The 20,382-nt window shown below is 48.2% G+C and overlaps 1 protein-coding gene across 3 annotated transcripts in view; it reads right to left on the bottom strand.

The window, feature by feature from the left end:
• The window catches only part of LOC139542703 (helicase ARIP4-like), a 101,628-nt gene that overhangs the window by 51,855 nt on the left and 29,391 nt on the right, over positions 1-20,382 (bottom strand). Inside the window, exon 1 of one of the 3 annotated variants that reach the window (XM_071348469.1) lies at positions 7,685-8,064. The exons of the other annotated variants lie outside the window; for them this stretch is intronic. Coding sequence (XP_071204570.1) covers positions 7,685-7,718 — 34 coding nt within the window. The 5' untranslated portion in view covers positions 7,719-8,064. Of the gene's footprint in view, positions 1-7,684; positions 8,065-20,382 lie in introns of those variants that run through there. 3 annotated transcript variants of the gene reach the window in all.

The following is a 20,382-nucleotide window of genomic DNA, read 5'->3' as shown; positions in this document are numbered from 1 at the left end:
TGTTAGGAGATCTGGAGAGACCGGGTCAGTCATTTACTAATATACTAATACTCTTAGTAAAAGTATTTATCTTCAATTCGCAATCTGTGGATTCTATTCAATTAGATAGATTGAAATTGTACGTCAAACATCACAGCATAGTTGAAAGATATATGTTGCGTAGAAATCCGAAGAGGGTGGCCAGCAGAGATAAGTGGGATGGGCTGAGGGAATGGGTGAGGGACAGCTATTGGGGAACTGTGGGTGGGGATCTTGGAGGGTTCAGGTTCACATTTTTTGGCCTGGTGGGAGAAATGTCAACGTGCCCTTGAGCAGGGCATTGACCCTGGATGCTTCTGTGTGTCGATCTGAATGGGAGTCTGTTGGATGACTGGTATGATGTTGCTGTTGAGCGGCTTCACTGCAAGTATATTGTATGTTTCGGATATTCATTTTAATTTTAATTTTTTTAATCTATCCTTGTCACGGATGGGGTATTGGAACAAACGACCACACCGGGTTCCACTCCTATCAGCTAAAAACAAAAAGAAGCGGCTACAGTTGGCACGTGATCACCAACACTGGACAATTGAGGAGTGGAAAAACATTGCCTGGTGCAAAGGATCCCGGTTCCTGCTGCGTCATGCTGATGGCAGAGTCAGGGTTGGACATAAGCAGCATGAGTCCATGGACCCATCCTGCCTGGTGTCAACAGTGCACGCAGTGGTGTACTGGTGTGGGGAATGTTTTCCTGGCACAAGATAGGTCCCTTTATACCAACTGAGCAACGATTGAGTGCCACAGCACATCTATCTGAACATTGTTGCTGGCCAATCCGAATAGAGCATCTTTGGGATGAGATGGAACGGGCTGTTCGCAGTATGAATGTACCGCCGTCCAATCTGCAGCAATTACCTGATTCCATCGCGTCAGCATGGACCAACAGCCCAGTGTTACGTTTCCGACTCCTTGTAGAATCCATGCCCTGAAGAATTCAGGGTGTTCCGGGGGATAAGGAAGGTCTGACCTAGTACTAGATGTGTGTACCTAAAACTGGCAACTGAGTGTATATCGTCAAGCGATCATGGATTTCTACTGTTATAGGTGCCTCTGACTAGGCGAGTTGAGGAGAACATCAGCACCATTCCACTAGACAGTGGGAACACAATTATGTTACACAACCAAAAGAAGGTTCCATTCACCAAAGACAGGACTTCGGAAAACAAAAACTCCTTCCGAATGGTAGTGAACAATAAAAAATAAATAAAACTCTGTCTCTCTCAGAGAGGGATTGAACTAACTCTGTGGCAACGACACTTTACACACAGCAAGCCATGGCAGTCGTCCAATCATAATAGCCAGTGAGATAAAGGGGAGTTGGCCTCCATGCAACACTGTAGCAATACTCACAACAAAGACTATTTTACATAAGCCTGGGAAACACACAGACCACCACAGCGATGACACACCACAGCGATGTCCTAATTCATTCCAGAAGCATGGAGAGTGCAGTCCATGTTTTCACATCCTGCTTTCACAATCACGACTTGAATGTATACTGTGCTTCCTGAAGGAGCCTGACATTTACATAAGCAGCGCTTCTCTCTCCCCCCCTCCCTCCTTTCCTCTCCCCCTCCCCGACTGCTTCTTCTGGGGTATCTTGGATGGGAGGGGTGTAGGGTAGAGGATGGGGGGGGGGGGGGGCGCCTTCAGAAAGCCACAGGGTTACACAATGTGATGTTACCCTGGTTGTTTATGTAACGCTGCTTTACAGGCAGTGTTTAGCTAAAGTCACACCGTTCCTACGGCAGAGAATCAGCATTTGTGTAGTGCTGATTATCAAAGACCGACAATTACCAATCCGGCCGGGACAGGCAGTGTGCCCTGATGAATACCAGGGGGCACCATGTCAACAAGAGGAAGAGGAACTGACTGGTAAACAACAATGGCTCAAGGTCATCATGGTCTCCCTGTGCCACTCAGACAATGAATTATCTGGAAAGAGTTAATTCCCTTCCTCTTCTCCAATGCACTTTCTAACCCAGCGTTTCTTAACCCAGTCGTTTCACATTGCCAACCTGATCTATTCAACCACTAGCACACCTGATTCAACTCGTCAAATAATCATCAAGGCACTGAATGTTGGTATAGATCAAATATGTGAGGACTCAGTTGAGAAACAACGTTCAAAGCTCTCAGAATCCATGTCATCTGAGTGGAGTGGACATGCAACACTGGTGCCAAGTCTGATCCAGGTCCATGAATTGCATGAGTGTAATGTTTCAGAGGCCCCGTTTCCTGGCAGCCTGGCATATATGTGTGTATGTCATGTTCCTACTTCATACAGTGCTGCTGAAGCTCGCTCTGACCCACGGAGTTACACAACAGGTCTGCAGGCAGGTGCGGGACTGCGCCAACTAAACCTAATCCAGTACACGCCCAGGCAGCCATACCAGAACATTTACCAGAGCGAGGTGGGAAATCAAACCACATAATTAGAATGACTAATTCTACAAATCCCACAAACCACTGAGCCAGAATCAGAGAAACAAACTCAGTGCTTCTGATTGAGGGCCTTAGATCCACTAGGAGCACAAAAGGGTGAGCGAGCCACTGACCCATAAAAAAAAAAAAAAAAAAAAAAGATAAAGTACACTAGTGAAGTGGTCTCCCTCTCTTCATCTACGCCAGTAAGGAGATTATAGATTACTCTCAGTCCAGTGTATGCAAACCAGAGAAGCCCCTACGCTCAGCATCACAGCAGCAACACGTGTTCGCTGGGCGACTACAGGTCACGGAGCGGGGAAACTGCCGGAAGCTCCAATACAGGGCCACCTTTCACAGAGGTTTACCTCAGGACAAAATATTTACCAGTACCATTGACCAGGAGTTGTAATAAGCTTGATTAACCCTTCGCAAGTGGGTATACATTACACACAGACCATGCGAGCCAGAGATTATTTACAAAGACACATTCAGCACTTGCCAACTTAATATTAAGGTTCCTGTGTAAATTCGATGTGCGAGAGGTCAATATGTGCCAACCCGAAGAAGTCTTAGTACTGCAGCCATGAAAAGGATAACTAAGGGGTCAATAGACTGTGTTGAAATCTATGAGCTCAAAGGTTAGTCCCCCCCCCCCCCCGTGGCAAGTTAGCCCAATAAGATGACACATTTTGCCTCTATTTCCTACCCCCTGTAGACACACACACCAACAGCGCAATGAGCATGGACTCAGGCAGAGGGACGCTTATGTAACGGCAGCCTCTGGCTGTTACACAAGCCCAAGAACCGCACATCCCGTACACACACGCGCACACCTAATAAAGTACACACCCAATCACATAAACTACCCACAGAACAGACTTTAATTGCTACAATGTGCATTCACAAACAAAACCATATCTTCTGTTCCCATCAACAATGTATGGCAGCCCTTCCCCTAGAACAAGGTATTCTAAGTCTTTGTATGTGTGTTTCGACCCCAAAAAGTTGTTTTACAGCTGTTGTGTTTTACAATTGCTTACACAGGAAACAACCTGAGAGGCAGACAGCTGCTCATCAGTTTCCATGTAAACATCTCAGGCAACTTGATCAGTCCCCCCCCCAATTTTTATTTTTTTATTTTTTAAACTTCAAGATCTATCCTTCTGATCTAGAAATAGACAAAGCAAAATCAGAAAAAAAAAGCTATTCTGCAAAAAAAAATATTCCGAAATAATTGAAACAAACGAATTCTGGAATAAATACTGTAAAACAAAGGACACGCCTTGCAGAGGAAAGGAGAGGAGAGGAGGACACGCCTTGCAGAGGAAAGGAGAGGAGAGGAGGACACGCCTTGCAGAGGAAAGGAGAGGAGAGGAGGACACGCCTTGCAGAGGAAAGGAGAGGAGAGGAGGACACGCCTTGCAGAGGAAAGGAGAGGAGAGGAGGACACGCCTTGCAGAGGAAAGGAGAGGAGAGGAGGACACGCCTTGCAGAGGAAAGGAGAGGAGAGGAGGACACGCCTTGCAGAGGAAAGGAGAGGAGGACACGCCTTGCAGAGGAAAGGAGAGGAGGACACGCCTTGCAGAGGAAAGGAGAGGAGGACACGCCTTGCAGAGGAAAGGAGAGGAGGACACGCCTTGCAGAGGAAAGGAGAGGAGGACACGCCTTGCAGAGGAAAGGAGAGGAGGACACGCCTTGCAGAGGAAAGGAGAGGAGGACACGCCTTGCAGAGGAAAGGAGGGAGGACACGCCTTGCAGAGGAGAGGAGTACACGCCTTGCAGAGGAAAGGAGAGGAGTACACGCCTTGCAGAGGAAAGGAGAGGAGGACACGCCTTGCAGAGGAAAGGAGGGAGGACACGCCTTGCATAACTAGCCTGACAGCCCTGTTGAACAGGGACAGGAGGAGTGTTAGTGGAGTGTTGAGGGGGGTGGCAGCGTGGCTGTGCGATCCCCAGTGTTTGGAGATTGATCTAGTGCTTTAATAGGCCAGTATCTCTCAGACTGGAGAGATTACCATGACCCGGGTCAGCAGAAGGCAGGGAGGGTGCTTCTATAACACCTCACGTTGTGTGACTAACACTCCACTCTGACCGGGAGGGGGGCTCGTCTCTGAAAACACCACCATGCTAAGGGTTCACTTAAAACATGGGAAATCTGAGGCGGTTTCAGTTGCTCACACTATTATACAGCTCATCTTGGATGCAAGCATGTTAATGCAGAGGTGTTAAATAACATGTTTTGGCATTGTAGGGTAGACAAGTGTAGTGACACCTTAGAATCATCAGGACACATCCTAGGATCTCTGGAGTTCAGCAGATCACATGTTGGGGACATTGTCAGAGCGTTCTACAAAGTGTGATCGTGACAGAGTTGTTAACCAGGCAGCTGGTAGTCTAGCAGTTAAGAGCATTGGGAAAGTAACCAAAAGGTTGCTGGTTTGAGTCCCCGAGCCTACTAGCTGAAAAATCTGTCTACGTGCTCTTCAGCAAGGCACTTATACAGAGATACTTACAGGAGCAATTAGGGTTAAGAAGTCTGCTAAAACATGGTTTCCCAAACTCGGTCCTGGCGCCCCACCTGGGTCTACATATGGTTTTTGCCCTAGCACTACTCAGCTGATTCAAATAATCCAAGCTTGATGATGCGGGCGCCAGGACCGAGTTCAAGAAACACTGTGCTAAATGACTACAATATAATGACCGTATGACCATATGTTGTTCCTCGTGCTGCACCCATTCAGACTGACTAGTACTGTTTCACCGAACACCAAATCCTCCCACTGCCACCTGTTTAGGTTACCGTAGAAACGGTCAAAGAGCCCCTACATCAAATAAAACATCTGCGAGCTCCTAACAGAGAACATGAAAGACAAAATGAGGGAGAAACATATTGAATGAAAGGATGGCTGGTGTCAAACTGATGCATAAGTAGGGAGCGTTATACAACGCTGTTGCACACCGTTACAAAACAACTCCAATTCACAGACAGTAAGTACAATGTAAAACACCCTGGTTATCATCGACAAATGTAAAACACCCTGGTTCTGCACTACAATGTATAACAACACCCTGGTTCTGAACTACAATGTATAACACCCTGGTTCTGAACTACAATGTAAAACACCCTGGTTCTGAACTACAATGTATAACAACACCCTGGTTCTGAACTACAATGTATAACAACACCCTGGTTCTGAACTACAATATATAACACCACACTGGTTCTGAACTACAATGTAAAACACCCTGGTTCTGAACTACAATGTAAAACACCCTGGTTCTGCACTACAATGTATAACACCACCCTGGTTCTGAACTACAATGTATAACACCCTGGTTCTGAACTACAATGTATAACACCCTGGTTCTGAACTACAATGTATAACACCACCCTGGTTCTGAACTACAATGTATAACACCACCCTGGTTCTGCACTACAATGTATAACAACACCCTGGTTCTGAACTACAATGTATAACAACACCCTGGTTCTGCACTACAATGTATAACACCCTGGTTCTGCACTACAATGTATAACAACACCCTGGTTCTGAACTACAATGTAAAACACCCTGGTTCTGCACTACAATGTATAACACCACCCTGGTTCTGAACTACAATGTATAACACCACCCTGGTTCTGAACTACAATGTAAAACACCCTGGTTCTGCACTACAATGTATAACACCCTGGTTCTGCACTACAATGTATAACACCCTGGTTCTGCACTACAATGTAAAACACCCTGGTTCTGAACTACAATGTATAACACCACCCTGGTTCTGAACTACAATGTATAACACCCTGGTTCTGAACTACAATGTATAACAACACCCTGGTTCTGAACTACAATGTAAAACACCCTGGTTCTGCACTACAATGTATAACACCCTGGTTCTGCACTACAATGTATAACACCCTGGTTCTGCACTACAATGTAAAACACCCTGGTTCTGAACTACAATGTATAACACCACCCTGGTTCTGAACTACAATGTATAACAACGCCCTGGTTCTGAACTACAATGTATAACAACACCCTGGTTCTGAACTACAATGTAAAACACCCTGGTTCTGCACTACAATGTATAACACCCTGGTTCTGCACTACAATATATAACACCCTGGTTCTGAACTACAATGTATAACACCCTGGTTCTGAACTACAATGTATAACACCCTGGTTCTGAACTACAATGTATAACAACACCCTGGTTCTGAACTACAATGTATAACACCCTGGTTCTGAACTACAATGTATAACACCACCCTGGTTCTGAACTACAATGTATAACACCACCCTGGTTCTGAACTACAATGTATAACACCACCCTGGTTCTGAACTACAATGTATAACACCACCCTGGTTCTGCACTACAATGTATAACAACACCCTGGTTCTGAACTACAATGTATAACAACACCCTGGTTCTGCACTACAATGTAAAACACCCTGGTTCTGAACTACAATGTATAACACCCTGGTTCTGCACTACAATGTATAACAACACCCTGGTTCTGAACTACAATGTATAACACCCTGGTTCTGAACTACAATGTATAACAACACCCTGGTTCTGAACTACAATGTATAACAACACCCTGGTTCTGAACTACAATGTATAACAACACCCTGGTTCTGCACTACAATGTAAAACACCCTGGTTCTGAACTACAATGTATAACAACACCCTGGTTCTGAACTACAATGTATAACACCACCCTGGTTCTGAACTACAATGTATAACACCACCCTGGTTCTGAACTACAATGTAAAACACCCTGGTTCTAAACTACAATGTATAACACCACCCTGGTTCTGAACTACAATGTATAACAACACCCTGGTTCTGCACTACAATGTATAACACCCTGGTTCTGAACTACAATGTAAAACACCCTGGTTCTGAACTACAATGTAAAACACCCTGGTTCTGAACTACAATGTATAACACCCTGGTTCTGAACTACAATGTATAACAACACCCTGGTTCTGAACTACAATGTAAAACACTCTGGTTCTTCATCATCATCATTCAGATCTCACTAACAACAAATTATTAATCCACACATCGTTCTCCAGTAATCATTGATTCAGCCTGAAAGTGTCCTCCTCAGTCATCACATCACCCCCACCTGCTGCTGTCCTAAGAGTCAGTGACACTCCCCTCCCACCAAGGAGGATCCGGGTGCCAGCAGGGTTCAGGGGTCACCTACCTGCAAAGGTCTCCGCCTCCTCCAGCAGCAGCATGCTTAGAATCTCCGTGGGGAGGGGGGGTGGTGATGCTACCCCCCGCTTGCCGCTTCTCTCTCACTCTCTCTGTTACCCGTCTCTGAGGCTGGGGGAACAGGTGGCCTGACTACCGCCGTCTGCTCCGAAACTCACTAACTCTAGTGAAAAAAGTCTTTGCCTAAAAGCTATAAGGCAGAACCTGGCTTCTTGTTCTACTTTTGGTCTTTGGCGTTACCGGTTTATCTGAGGAGTTTTTTCCCCCTACTAACTGATTGACAGGATGAGTGAGTGGCAGTACGCTAGCTCATCCCTGTCCTAAGCGGCAATATGAGTCGAGTCAGGCTCTTGACAACCAGGATACTCTACTAAAAAGTCATTACATAACCTTTCATGCTGGAGCTGGGGGCCTCGTCAGGGGGGCTGTCTACATACGCACACCGCTACCCTATGTTACGGAAGAGAGGGAGAGAAAGAGCAGAGATGCCGGCTGGGAAGAAGGAGCAGCATGTGTGCCGTGTAAAACAGGGGAGAGACTGCAGGCAGGGGCGCTCGAAAGACAGAAAAGCAATGGAAATATTTCAATCGTCTGCATCTTGATCATGTAAGAAGTACGAACTTAATCATGTAGTTAGGAGGATGATGTGGCCAAATGATAAAGGACATGTCACGTCTAAACATATGCACTCTTGAAGGATGGAGAAGAGAAAAAGAGAAAAAAAAAAAATAATAGACCAAAACTTGACAATACAATAAAATGTATGAAACCTCTCTCCACGTCTATTCAGCTACTGCTAAAGCGAGATTCCCCCTTACTCAAGATTCCACCTCCTCCTAGCCAAGACACCCAAGACATCAGTAGAACTCAAACCCCCAAAACAGGTTTAGACACTTTTACCCATGACCTCTCTGTATAAGCAATGATATCCTCTCATCTCTGTCCTCTTGCCAAGCCAGAGTATCCATGTCAGCTCCACTCTGCCACACTGCCCCAGACTTCCAGAGTATTGAGAGCATGGTTCTGTAAGCAGAGCCACAGACACAAGGGACAATTATAAAACAATGAGGGGCTGAAAGCAGCCCAGCTCTGTCTGGCCGTCACAAACACCCCTTCCACCGGGAGAGTCGCCCCACCAACTGACACCCATGTCGCCATGATGTCAGCAGGCCCCTCCTCAGTGAGGCTGCCTTAGGTAAAGGAGGTAAGAGTTCATTCGGACAGAGGGAACAGATGGAATGAGGAAAAAGTAAGAGAGGTGGGGGCGCTCAAAACAACGTGGTGGAGCCAGGTCCCGGGACCTTTCCAAACACACACCTTTCCCAGATCACTTTACAAACACTCACGTGGAGGCTGCACACACACTAAAACACATTTTTACAATCCCCTCCCCTTGTGGAGGAAAGAGCTAGAAACAAGAGGGTGGGAGGGAGAGGAAAGAAGAGGTAGAAGCAGCCCTATAAAGATTGCTAGCTTGACAATATAGAAGTCTCCTCTCATCCCAAAGAGTAGGCCATTTCCCCCATGCTCAACTTTGCCACACATCTCCATAGACATGCCTTTACTTTGCTCAAGTCTCTTAGCTCACATTTCTCTGTTTACATAAACAGTCTCAGCAAATGAAAGGGGGCATGAACTGGGTAATTGACACTGATAAACATTCAAATCCATGTCAGAATGTTCCTGTTGAGTGACACAGCAAAGGGAAAGCAGGGGAAAAACAATGTGCTGGATTTGTTTACTGCTGTACAAACAGACTTCCCTGCTATTATCACCAACCAACACAGATACACACATACAAAAAGTGACAGCCTTAAGGAGTCAGCATGCTTCGTCTAGGGCCTAGGCGCCAACCGAACTGAACTCGGCTATCCCAACGAGTGTGCTCGCATACTCCCTTAAAAGACCTACACTTGAAAAAGGGAGAAAAAAAACATCGGAAATAGTACTGTTTGTCAATTTTGAGACGCCGTAGCCAGTATACGCTTCCTCAAAATAGTCAGAATTAATCGAAGATAACTCATGAAATCTGTCATTAATTTTGACATTTTCATTTTGACGTTTTAGTCACGCAATTTTACATCCAACTAACATGGTTTCTTAATGAAAAAATGTGCATGAAAATGAGTCGGCTCTCGTTGAATGACAACAAAGACTTTATTGAAGAATCTCTACTGTCGACCAATCACCGACGAAGGAGCGTAAACTTCGGCGCCGAACTTCGGCTTGCTTCCAGAAATGTTTTTCTGTGCCCGAACAGCCGACAAAACCCTAGCAGAAGTCCAAAACGTCACAAAATGTTGTCATGATATATGCACAGGAACCAGGGGGTGGGGAGCCGCATCACAGGAACCAGGGGGTGGGGAGCCGCTTCACAGGAACCAGGGGGTGGGGAGCCGCTTCACAGGAACCAGGGGGTGGGGAGCCGCTTCACAGGAACCAGGGGGTGGGGAGCCGCATCACAGGAACCAGGGGGTGGGGAGCCGCTTCACAGGAACCAGGGGGTGGGGAGCCGCTTCACAGGAACCAGGGGGTGGGGAGCCGCATCACAGGAACCAGGGGGTGGGGAGCCGCTTCACAGGAACCAGGGGGTGGGGAGCCGCTTCACAGGAACCAGGGGGTGGGGAGCCGCATCACAGGAACCAGGGGGTGGGGAGCCGCTTCACAGGAACCAGGGGGTGGGGAGCCGCTTCACAGGAACCAGGGGGTGGGGAGCCGCTTCACAGGAACCAGGGGGTGGGGAGCCGCTTCACAGGAACCAGGGGGTGGGGAGCCGCTTCACAGGAACCAGGGGGTGGGGAGCCGCATCACAGGAACCAGGGGGTGGGGAGCCGCATCACAGGAACCAGGGGGTGGGGAGCCGCTTCACAGGAACCAGGGGGTGGGGAGCCGCTTCACAGGAACCAGGGGGTGGGGAGCCGCATCACAGGAACCAGGGGGTGGGGAGCCGCTTCACAGGAACCAGGGGGTGGGGAGCCGCTTCACAGGAACCAGGGGGTGGGGAGCCGCATCACAGGAACCAGGGGGTGGGGAGCCGCTTCACAGGAACCAGGGGGTGGGGAGCCGCTTCACAGGAACCAGGGGGTGGGGAGCCGCTTCACAGGAACCAGGGGGTGGGGAGCCGCTTCACAGGAACCAGGGGGTGGGGAGCCGCATCACAGGAACCAGGGGGTGGGGAGCCGCATCACAGGAACCAGGGGGTGGGGAGCCGCTTCACAGGAACCAGGGGGTGGGGAGCCGCATCACAGGAACCAGGGGGTGGGGAGCCGCTTCACAGGAACCAGGGGGTGGGGAGCCGCTTCACAGGAACCAGGGGGTGGGGAGCCGCATCACAGGAACCAGGGGGTGGGGAGCCGCTTCACAGGAACCAGGGGGTGGGGAGCCGCTTCACAGGAACCAGGGGGTGGGGAGCCGCATCACAGGAACCAGGGGGTGGGGAGCCGCTTCACAGGAACCAGGGGGTGGGGAGCCGCTTCACAGGAACCAGGGGGTGGGGAGCCGCATCACAGGAACCAGGGGGTGGGGAGCCGCTTCACAGGAACCAGGGGGTGGGGAGCCGCTTCACAGGAACCAGGGGGTGGGGAGCCGCATCACAGGAACTAGGGGGTGGGGAGCCGCTTCACAGGAACCAGGGGGTGGGGAGCCGCTTCACAGGAACCAGGGGGTGGGGAGCCGCTTCACAGGAACCAGGGGGTGGGGAGCCGCATCACAGGAACCAGGGGGTGGGGAGCCGCATCACAGGAACCAGGGGGTGGGGAGCCGCTTCACAGGAACCAGGGGGTGGGGAGCCGCATCACAGGAACCAGGGGGTGGGGAGCCGCTTCACAGGAACCAGGGGGTGGGGAGCCGCTTCACAGGAACCAGGGGGTGGGGAGCCGCATCACAGGAACCAGGGGGTGGGGAGCCGCTTCACAGGAACCAGGGGGTGGGGAGCCGCTTCACAGGAACCAGGGGGTGGGGAGCCGCATCACAGGAACCAGGGGGTGAGGAGCCGCTTCACAGGAACCAGGGGGTGGGGAGCCGCTTCACAGGAACCAGGGGGTGGGGAGCCGCTTCACAGGAACCAGGGGGTGGGGAGCCGCTTCACAGGAACCAGGGGGTGGGGAGCCGCTTCACAGGAACCAGGGGGTGGGGAGCCGCTTCACAGGAACCAGGGGGTGGGGAGCCGCTTCACAGGAACCAGGGGGTGGGGAGCCGCTTCACAGGAACCAGGGGGTGGGGAGCCGCTTCACAGGAACCAGGGGGTGGGGAGCCGCTTCACAGGAACCAGGGGGTGGGGAGCCCCATACAGTCCCCCTGCCTGTCTGCCTTTCTCCCTGCCCGCCTTCCTCCCCTCTGCCTCTCCCCCTGCATGCCACCCTGTCGGCCCCTCTCTCTGCCTTCAGCATGTCTGTCTGTCCCCCCGCCCCATACAGTCCCCCTGCAGTCTGCCTCTCTCCCTGCCTGCCTTCCTCCTCTGCATGCAGGACTGCCACCCTGCCTGCCACCTTGCATGTCTCCCTGTCTGCCTCTATCCCTGACTGTGTCTCTCCCTGCCTGCAGCATGTCAGTCTGTCCCTCCACTTCACACAGTCAGTCACTCTATGCTTTGCTTATGGCACGACCTCTCTCTGTCCGTCTAACCTCGGCTGCTACCCTACCTATACTTTTCCCACTGCCTCCATCTGGCTGCTAGTGTTGTTTTGAACTACACACAGAGGGAAGGTGGAGGGCCACAGCACAGAGGGAAGGTGGAGGTCCACAGCACAGAGGGAAGGTGGAGGTCCACAGCACAGAGGGAAGGTGGAGGTCCACAGCACAGAGGGAAGGTGGAGGTCCACAGCACAGAGGGAAGGTGGAGGTCCACAGCACAGAGGGAAGGTGGAGGTCCACAGCACAGAGGGAAGGTGGAGGTCCACAGCACAGAGGGAAGGTGGAGGTCCACAGCACAGAGGGAAGGTGGAAGGTCCACAGCACAGAGGGAAGGTGGAAGGTCCACAGCACAGAGGGAAGGTGGAAGGTCCACAGCACAGAGGGAAGGTGGAAGGTCCACAGCACAGAGGGAAGGTGGAGGTCCACAGCACAGAGGGAAGGTGGAGGTCCACAGCACAGAGGGAAGGTGGAGGTCCACAGCACAGAGGGAAGGTGGAGGGCCACAGCACAGAGGGAAGGTGGAGGGCCACAGCACAGAGGGAAGGTGGAGGGCCACAGCACAGCGGGAAGGTGGAGGTCCACAGCACAGAGGGAAGGTGGAGGGCCACAGCACAGAGGGAAGGTGGAGGGCCACAGCACAGAGGGAAGGTGGAGGGCCACAGCACAGAGGGAAGGTGGAGGGCCACAGCACAGAGGGAAGGTGGAGGGCCACAGCACAGAGGGAAGGTGGAGGGCCACAGCACAGAGGGAAGGTGGAGGGCCACAGCACAGAGGGAAGGTGGAGGTCCACAGCACAGAGGGAAGGTGGAGGTCCACAGCACAGAGGGAAGGTGGAGGGCCACAGCACAGAGGGAAGGTGGAGGTCCACAGCACAGAGGGAAGGTGGAGGTCCACAGCACAGAGGGAAGGTGGAGGTCCACAGCACAGAGGGAAGGTGGAGGTCCACAGCACAGAGGGAAGGTGGAGGGCCACAGCACAGAGGGAAGGTGGAGGTCCACAGCACAGAGGGAAGGTGGAGGTCCACAGCACAGAGGGAAGGTGGAGGTCCACAGCACAGAGGGAAGGTGGAGGTCCACAGCACAGAGGGAAGGTGGAGGTCCACAGCACAGAGGGAAGGTGGAGGTCCACAGCACAGAGGGAAGGTGGAGGTCCACAGCACAGAGGGAAGGTGGAGGTCCACAGCACAGAGGGAAGGTGGAGGTCCACAGCACAGAGGGAAGGTGGAGGTCCACAGCACAGAGGGAAGGTGGAGGGCCACAGCACAGAGGGAAGGTGGAGGGCCACAGCACAGAGGGAAGGTGGAGGGCCACAGCACAGAGGGAAGGTGGAGGGCCACAGCACAGCGGGAAGGTGGAGGGCCACAGCACAGAGGGAAGGTGGAGGTCCACAGCACAGAGGGAAGGTGGAGGGCCACAGCACAGAAGGAAGGTGGAGGGCCACAGCACAGAGGGAAGGTGGAGGTCCACAGCACAGAGGGAAGGTGGAGGGCCACAGCACAGAGGGAAGGTGGAGGGCCACAGCACAGAGGGAAGGTGGAGGGCCACAGCACAGAGGGAAGGTGGAGGTCCACAGCACAGAGGGAAGGTGGAGGGCCACAGCACAGAGGGAAGGTGGAGGTCCACAGCACAGAGGGAAGGTGGAGGTCCACAGCACAGAGGGAAGGTGGAGATCCACAGCACAGAGGGAAGGTGGAGGTCCACAGCACAGAGGGAAGGTGGAGGTCCACAGCACAGAGGGAAGGTGGAGGTCCACAGCACAGAGTGAAGGTGGAGGGCCACAGCACAGAGGGAAGGTGGAGGGCCACAGCACAGAGGGAAGGTGGAGGTCCACAGCACAGAGGGAAGGTAGAGGTCCACAGCACAGAGGGAAGGTGGAGGGCCACAGCACAGAGGGAAGGTGGAGGGCCACAGCACAGAGGGAAGGTGGAGGGCCACAGCACAGAGGGAAGGTGGAGAACCACAGCACAGAGGGAAGGTGGAGGTCCACAGCACAGAGGGAAGGTGGAGGTCCACAGCACAGAGGGAAGATGGAGGGCCACAGCACAGAGGGAAGGTGGAGGTCCACAGCACAGAGGGAAGGTAGAGGGCCACAGCACAGAGGGAAGGTGGAGGGCCACAGCACAGAGGGAAGGTGGAGGGCCACAGCACAGAGGGAAGGTGGAGGGCCACAGCACAGAGGGAAGGTGGAGGGCCACAGCACAGAGGGAAGGTGGAGGGCACAAACATAGCACCTCATATAGGGCTGCTGCTACACGACTGAGCTCTCACACCAGCACAAGGGAACCAGAGGGAGAGGGGGATGGGAGGAAGAAAAGAAAGAGAAGATAAGTGGGAACTGAACTTCCTGTGGGAGCGTTGGTAAGGTATCGCAGCAAAAGGATTGGTAGAGGAGAAAAAAGACAGGGAGAGGAAGAGAATATAAGTACGCTCACGACTTAGAGAAAGGGGGAGAGAGCGAGCGTCCAGGCTCCAGTTGTTATGGCGACAGAAACAGCGCAGAGCAGGTGGCATAGGTGACAGTCTGTGTGACCATTATCCGAGAGGAAAGAGGGAGGGCGAGAGAACGAGCACCAAAGAAACTTCAGAGCCCAGATGAATATGTCCATTTAAGTCACATAAGAGAAAGAACAGTTAAATTGGCCAGCATACATGAGTCACATGGCAACATACAGGCTGTTGCTGCCCCAATGACGACAAACACAAATGTTCTTATGCATTAAGCTTCCTGTGTGTGTGGTGCTCCATCTTCCATGGCCTCTGGCAGACAAGTTGACTCAGATAGATTCTGTATCAACAGCACATGTTGGACTGCTTGGTTGTGGTGTACTAAGGATGGCATGGCTGTGACGGTCTTGAAATTTGAGGTTACAGTAATTGGCCAGACCAATGTACACGATGTACACATCGTTCTGGGGAATTGGCGGATACTTCCCTATTACCATTACACTGTTATTATCAGTAGCATTTCTTTACTATTATTCAAGTTATTACCTCTAAATATTAGTCTAGTACACAATCTAAGAAATGTCAGATTGGAGAGGATTGTCACATTAACACATAGGTTATCAATCTAAGAAATGTCACTATCGTATTACACTCCATTACTGGTTTTTCCTTTTCTTTCCCTTTTAATTAATTTTTTGTATTGTTTGATGCATCCATTTGTTTAAATGTATGTTACTGTTGTCTTACGCCTATGAAAAAAAGGGGAGATCACAATTCTTTGCACACTTGTTTACATGGATTTGCTTCTTAATAAAAACCAATTTGAAAGAAGTCAATGCACTTTGTTATTATTATACTGAACAAAAATATAAAAGCAACATGCAACAATTTCAAAGATTTTACTGAGGACAGTTCATAAAAGGAAATCAGACAATTTAAATAAATAAGACCCTAATCTATAGATTTCAATTGAGTGGCAATACAGATAAGCATCCGTTGGTCACAGATACCTAAAATAAAAGAAAGTAGATGAGTGGAGAAACCAGTCAATATCTGGTGTGACCACCATTTGGCTCATGCATCTCCTTTGCATAGTTTTCTTTTTCTTTCCATTTTACCTTTATTTATACCGTTTTTTTTCTCATTGAGATAATATCTCTTTTCCAAGAGAGACCTGGTCCAATAGCAACAGGGGGAATGTTTCAGACAAAACAACTTACATACACTAACACAACATTAAACAAAACTATAAACACACATACAGTACAACAATTACATATTACATTAAAAACACAAACATCTTGATCAGGCTGTTGATTGTGGCCTGTGGAATGTTGTCCCACGCTGTTCCACTCCTCTTCAATGGCTGTGTGAAGTTACTGGATATTGGTGGAAACTAATGCTAATCAATAAAAACGTCTTCAACTCGCTGCTCTGTTTTGATCGTTTGCAGTGGATATTGGCAGGAACTGGAACATGCTGCCGTACAAGTTGATCCAGAGCATCCCAAACATGCTCAATGGGTGAGATGTCTGGTGAGTATGCAGGCCATGGAAGAACTGGGACATTTTCAGCTTCCAGGAATTGTGTACAGATCCTTGAGACATGGGGCTGTGCATTATCATGCTGAAACATGAGGTGATGGAGGCAGACAAATGGCACAACAATGGGCCTCAGGATCTCATCACGGTATCTCTGTGCATTCAAATTGCCATCAATAAAATGCAATTGTGTTCATTGTCCATAGCTTATGTCTGCCCATACCATAACCCCACCGCCACCATGGGGGACTCTGTTCACAACGTTGACATCAGCAAACCAATCGCTCACACGACGCCATACACGTGATCTGCGGTTGAGGCTGGTTGGATGTACTGCCAAATTCTCAAACAACGTTGGAGGTGGTTATGGTAGAGAAAATAACATTGAATTCTCTGGCAACAGCTCTGGTGGACATTCCTGCAGTCATCATGACAATTAAACGCTCCCTCAAAACTTGAGACTTCTGTGGCATTGTGTTGTGTGACAGAACTGCACATTTTAGAGTGGCCTTTCATTGTCCAGCAAAAGGTGCACCTGTGTAATGATCAAGCTGTTTAATCATCATCTTGATATGCCACACCTTTAACCTTTCAGTGCTACCCATCCCGGATCCGGGAGCATCCTCATCAAAAAAGCTGATTAGCATAGCCTAACGGGACAGGGATATCATATAATATAATTTCATGAAATCACAAGTCCAATACAGCAAATGAAAGATAAACATCTTGTGAATCCAGCCATCGTTTCCGATTTTTAAAATGTTTTACAGCGAAAACACAATATGTATTTATATTAGCTAACCACAATAGCCAAACACACAACGCCATGTTTTCACCATGTTTCCACCGCATAGGTAGCTTTCACAAAACCCAGAAATAGAGATAAAATTAATCCCTAACCTTGAACAACTTCATCAGATGACAGTCTTATAACATCATGTTATACAATACATTTATGTTTTGTTCAAAAATGTGCATATTTGAGGTATAAATCGTAGTTTTACATTGCAGCCACCATCACAAATAGCACCAAAGCAGCCAGAATAATTACAGGGAGCAATGTGAAATACATAAATACTCATCATAAAACATTTATGAAAAATACAAGGTGTACAGCAAATGAAAGATAAACATCTTGTGAATCCAGCCAATATTTCCAATTTTTTAAGTGTTTTACAGCGAAAACACAATATAGAATTATATTAGCTTACCACAATAGCCAAACACACACAGCCATTTATTCACCGCCAACATAGCTTTCGCAAAAACCAGCAATAGAGATACAATTAATCACTAACCTTTGGACAACTTCATCAGATGACAGTCTTATAACATCATGTTATACAATACATTTATGTTTTGTTCGAAAATGTGCATATTTAGAGCTGCAAATCGTGGTTATACATTGTGAATACGTAGCAACAATTCACCAAAATCTCCGGAGATATTTTGGACAGTCACCTAATCTAACCAAAGAACTCATCATAAACTTTACATAAAAATACTTGTTGTATGGCAAATGAAAGATACACTGGTTCTTAATGCAACCGCTGTGTAAGATAAAAAAATAAAAAAATAAAATAAACTTTACTACAACAAACAGCATGCCTTATTGTGAGACAGCGCTCACCTATTCTCCGCCGTGTTGGAGCCAACATATTACACAAAAATACGAAATAACATCATAAATATTCTCTTACTTTTGTTGATCTTCCATCAGAATGTTGTGCAAGGAGTCCTAAGTCCAGAATAAATCGTTGTTTGGTTTTAGAATGTCCATTTCTTTTGTCGAATTAGCAACTTTGGCTAGCATTGTGGCGCGAACATGCCCATCAACTCTTGGCGCCTGGAACGAAAAATTCCAAAATTCCCAATAAACTGGTCAAACTCGGTTGAAAATCCTACTTTATGATGTTCTTCTCATATGTTTCCAATAAAATCAGAGCCGGAGCAATTCGTCGTGTATACCGAACGCTTTTCAGAAGACAATGTGAGGTTCCCCGGCGCGCAGATGAAAACTGACAAAAGAGCAGACCTGTCACTCCAAAAGCTCTTATTCGGCCTCACATCAAGCAAGACACCCCATTCAACCTTCTACTGCCTGTTGACATCTAGTGGAAGGCGTATGAAGTGCATACAGATCCATAAATAAAAGCCAGTTGAATAGGCAGGCCCTGACACAGAGCCTCATTTTCAGAATTTTCACTTCCTGTATGGAAGTTTGCTGCCAAATGAGTTCTGTTTTACTCACAGATATAATTCAAACAGTTTTAGAAACTTCAGAGTGTTTTCTATCCAATAGTAATAATAATATGAATAATTTATGATCTAGAACAGAGTACGAGGCCGTTTAATTTGGGCACGATTTTTTCCAAAGTGAAAACAGCGCCCCCTATTAAGAAGAAGTTTTAAGGTAGATGGATTATCTTGACAAAAGGCTTAAATGCTCACTAACAGGGATGTAAACAAGTTTGTGCACAAGATTTGAGGGAATAAAGCTTTGTGTGTATGGAACATTTCTGGGATTTCAGCTCATGAAACCATCACTTCACGTTAGTGGTTATATTTTTGTTCATGTATATACAGTTGAAGTCGGAAGTTTACATACACTTAGTTTGGCGTCATTAAAACTCTTTTTTAAACCACTCCACAAATTTCTTGTTAACAAACTATCGTTTTGGCAAGTCGGTTAGAACATCTACTATGTGAATGACACAAGTCATTTTTCTAACAATTGTTTACAGACAGATTATTTCACTGTATCACAATTCCAGTGGGTCAGAAGTTTACATACACTAAGTTGACTGTGCCTTTAAACAAGTGTGGAAAATTACAGAACATGATGTCATGGCTTTATAAGCTTCTGATAGGCTAATTGACATAATTTGAGTCAATTGGGAGGTGTACCTGTGGATGTATTTCAAGGCTTACCTTCAAACTCAGTGCCTCTTTGCTTGACATCATGGGCAAATCAAAAGAAATCAGCCAAGATCTCAGAAAACAAAACTGTAGACCTCCACAAGTCTGGTTCATCCTTGGGAGCAATTTCCAAACGCCTGAAGGTATCACGTTTATCTGTACAAACAATAGTACACAAGTATAAACACCATGGGACCATGCAGCCGTCATACCGCTCAAGAAGGAGACGCATTCTGTCTCCTAGAGATGAACGTACTTTGGTGCGAAAAGTGCAAATCAATCCCAGAACAACAGCAAAGGACCTTGTGAAGATGCTGGAGGAAACAGGTACAAAAGTATCTATATCCACCATAAAACGAGTCCTATATACAACCTGAAAGGCCGCTCAGCAAGGAAGAAGCCACTGCTCCAAAACCGCTATAAAAAAGCCAGACTACGGTTTGCAACTGCACATGGGGACAAAGATCGTACTTTTTGGAGAAATGTCCTTTGGTCTGATGAAACAAAAATAGAACTGTTTGGCCATAATGACCATCGTTATGTCAGTGTTCTGCCATGGCCAGCGAAGAGCCCAGGATCTCAATCCCATTGAGCATGTCTGGGACCTGTTGGATTGGAGGGTGAGGGCTAGGGCCATTCCCTCCATAAATGTCCAGGAACTTGCAGTTGCCTTGGTGGAAGAGTGGGGTAACATCTCACAGCAATAACTGTCTAATCTGGTGCAGTCCATGAGGAGGAGATGCACTGCAGTACTTAATGCAGCTGGTGGCCACACCAGATACTGACTGTTTCTTTTGATTTGACCCCCACCCCCTTGTCCAGGGACACATTATTCCATGTATGTTAGTCACATGTCTGTGGAACTTGTTCAGTTAATTTAGTTTATGTCTCAGTTGTTATGTTCATACACATATTTACACATGTTAAGTTTGCTGAAAATAAACGCAGTTGACAGTGAGAGGACGTTTCTGTTTTTGCTGAGTTTATTTTCAAAGAAGCTTGGATCATCATTATTTGGACCGTATACTGTAGGTTAAGCCATATCTGTTTATGCTCCAATAACATATTTAAAATCATCCATCTACCTTGAGGATCTGTTTGGACAATTTGCACATTTGGATCAAAATCACTGTTAATTAATATCACCCCTT

Source organism: Salvelinus alpinus, chromosome 17 (genome assembly GCF_045679555.1).
Source record: "Salvelinus alpinus chromosome 17, SLU_Salpinus.1, whole genome shotgun sequence".
NCBI lineage: Eukaryota > Metazoa > Chordata > Actinopteri > Salmoniformes > Salmonidae > Salvelinus > Salvelinus alpinus.
The sequence above is the reverse complement of the archived record's forward strand: the minus strand, read 5'-3'. Positions and strand labels throughout refer to the sequence as shown.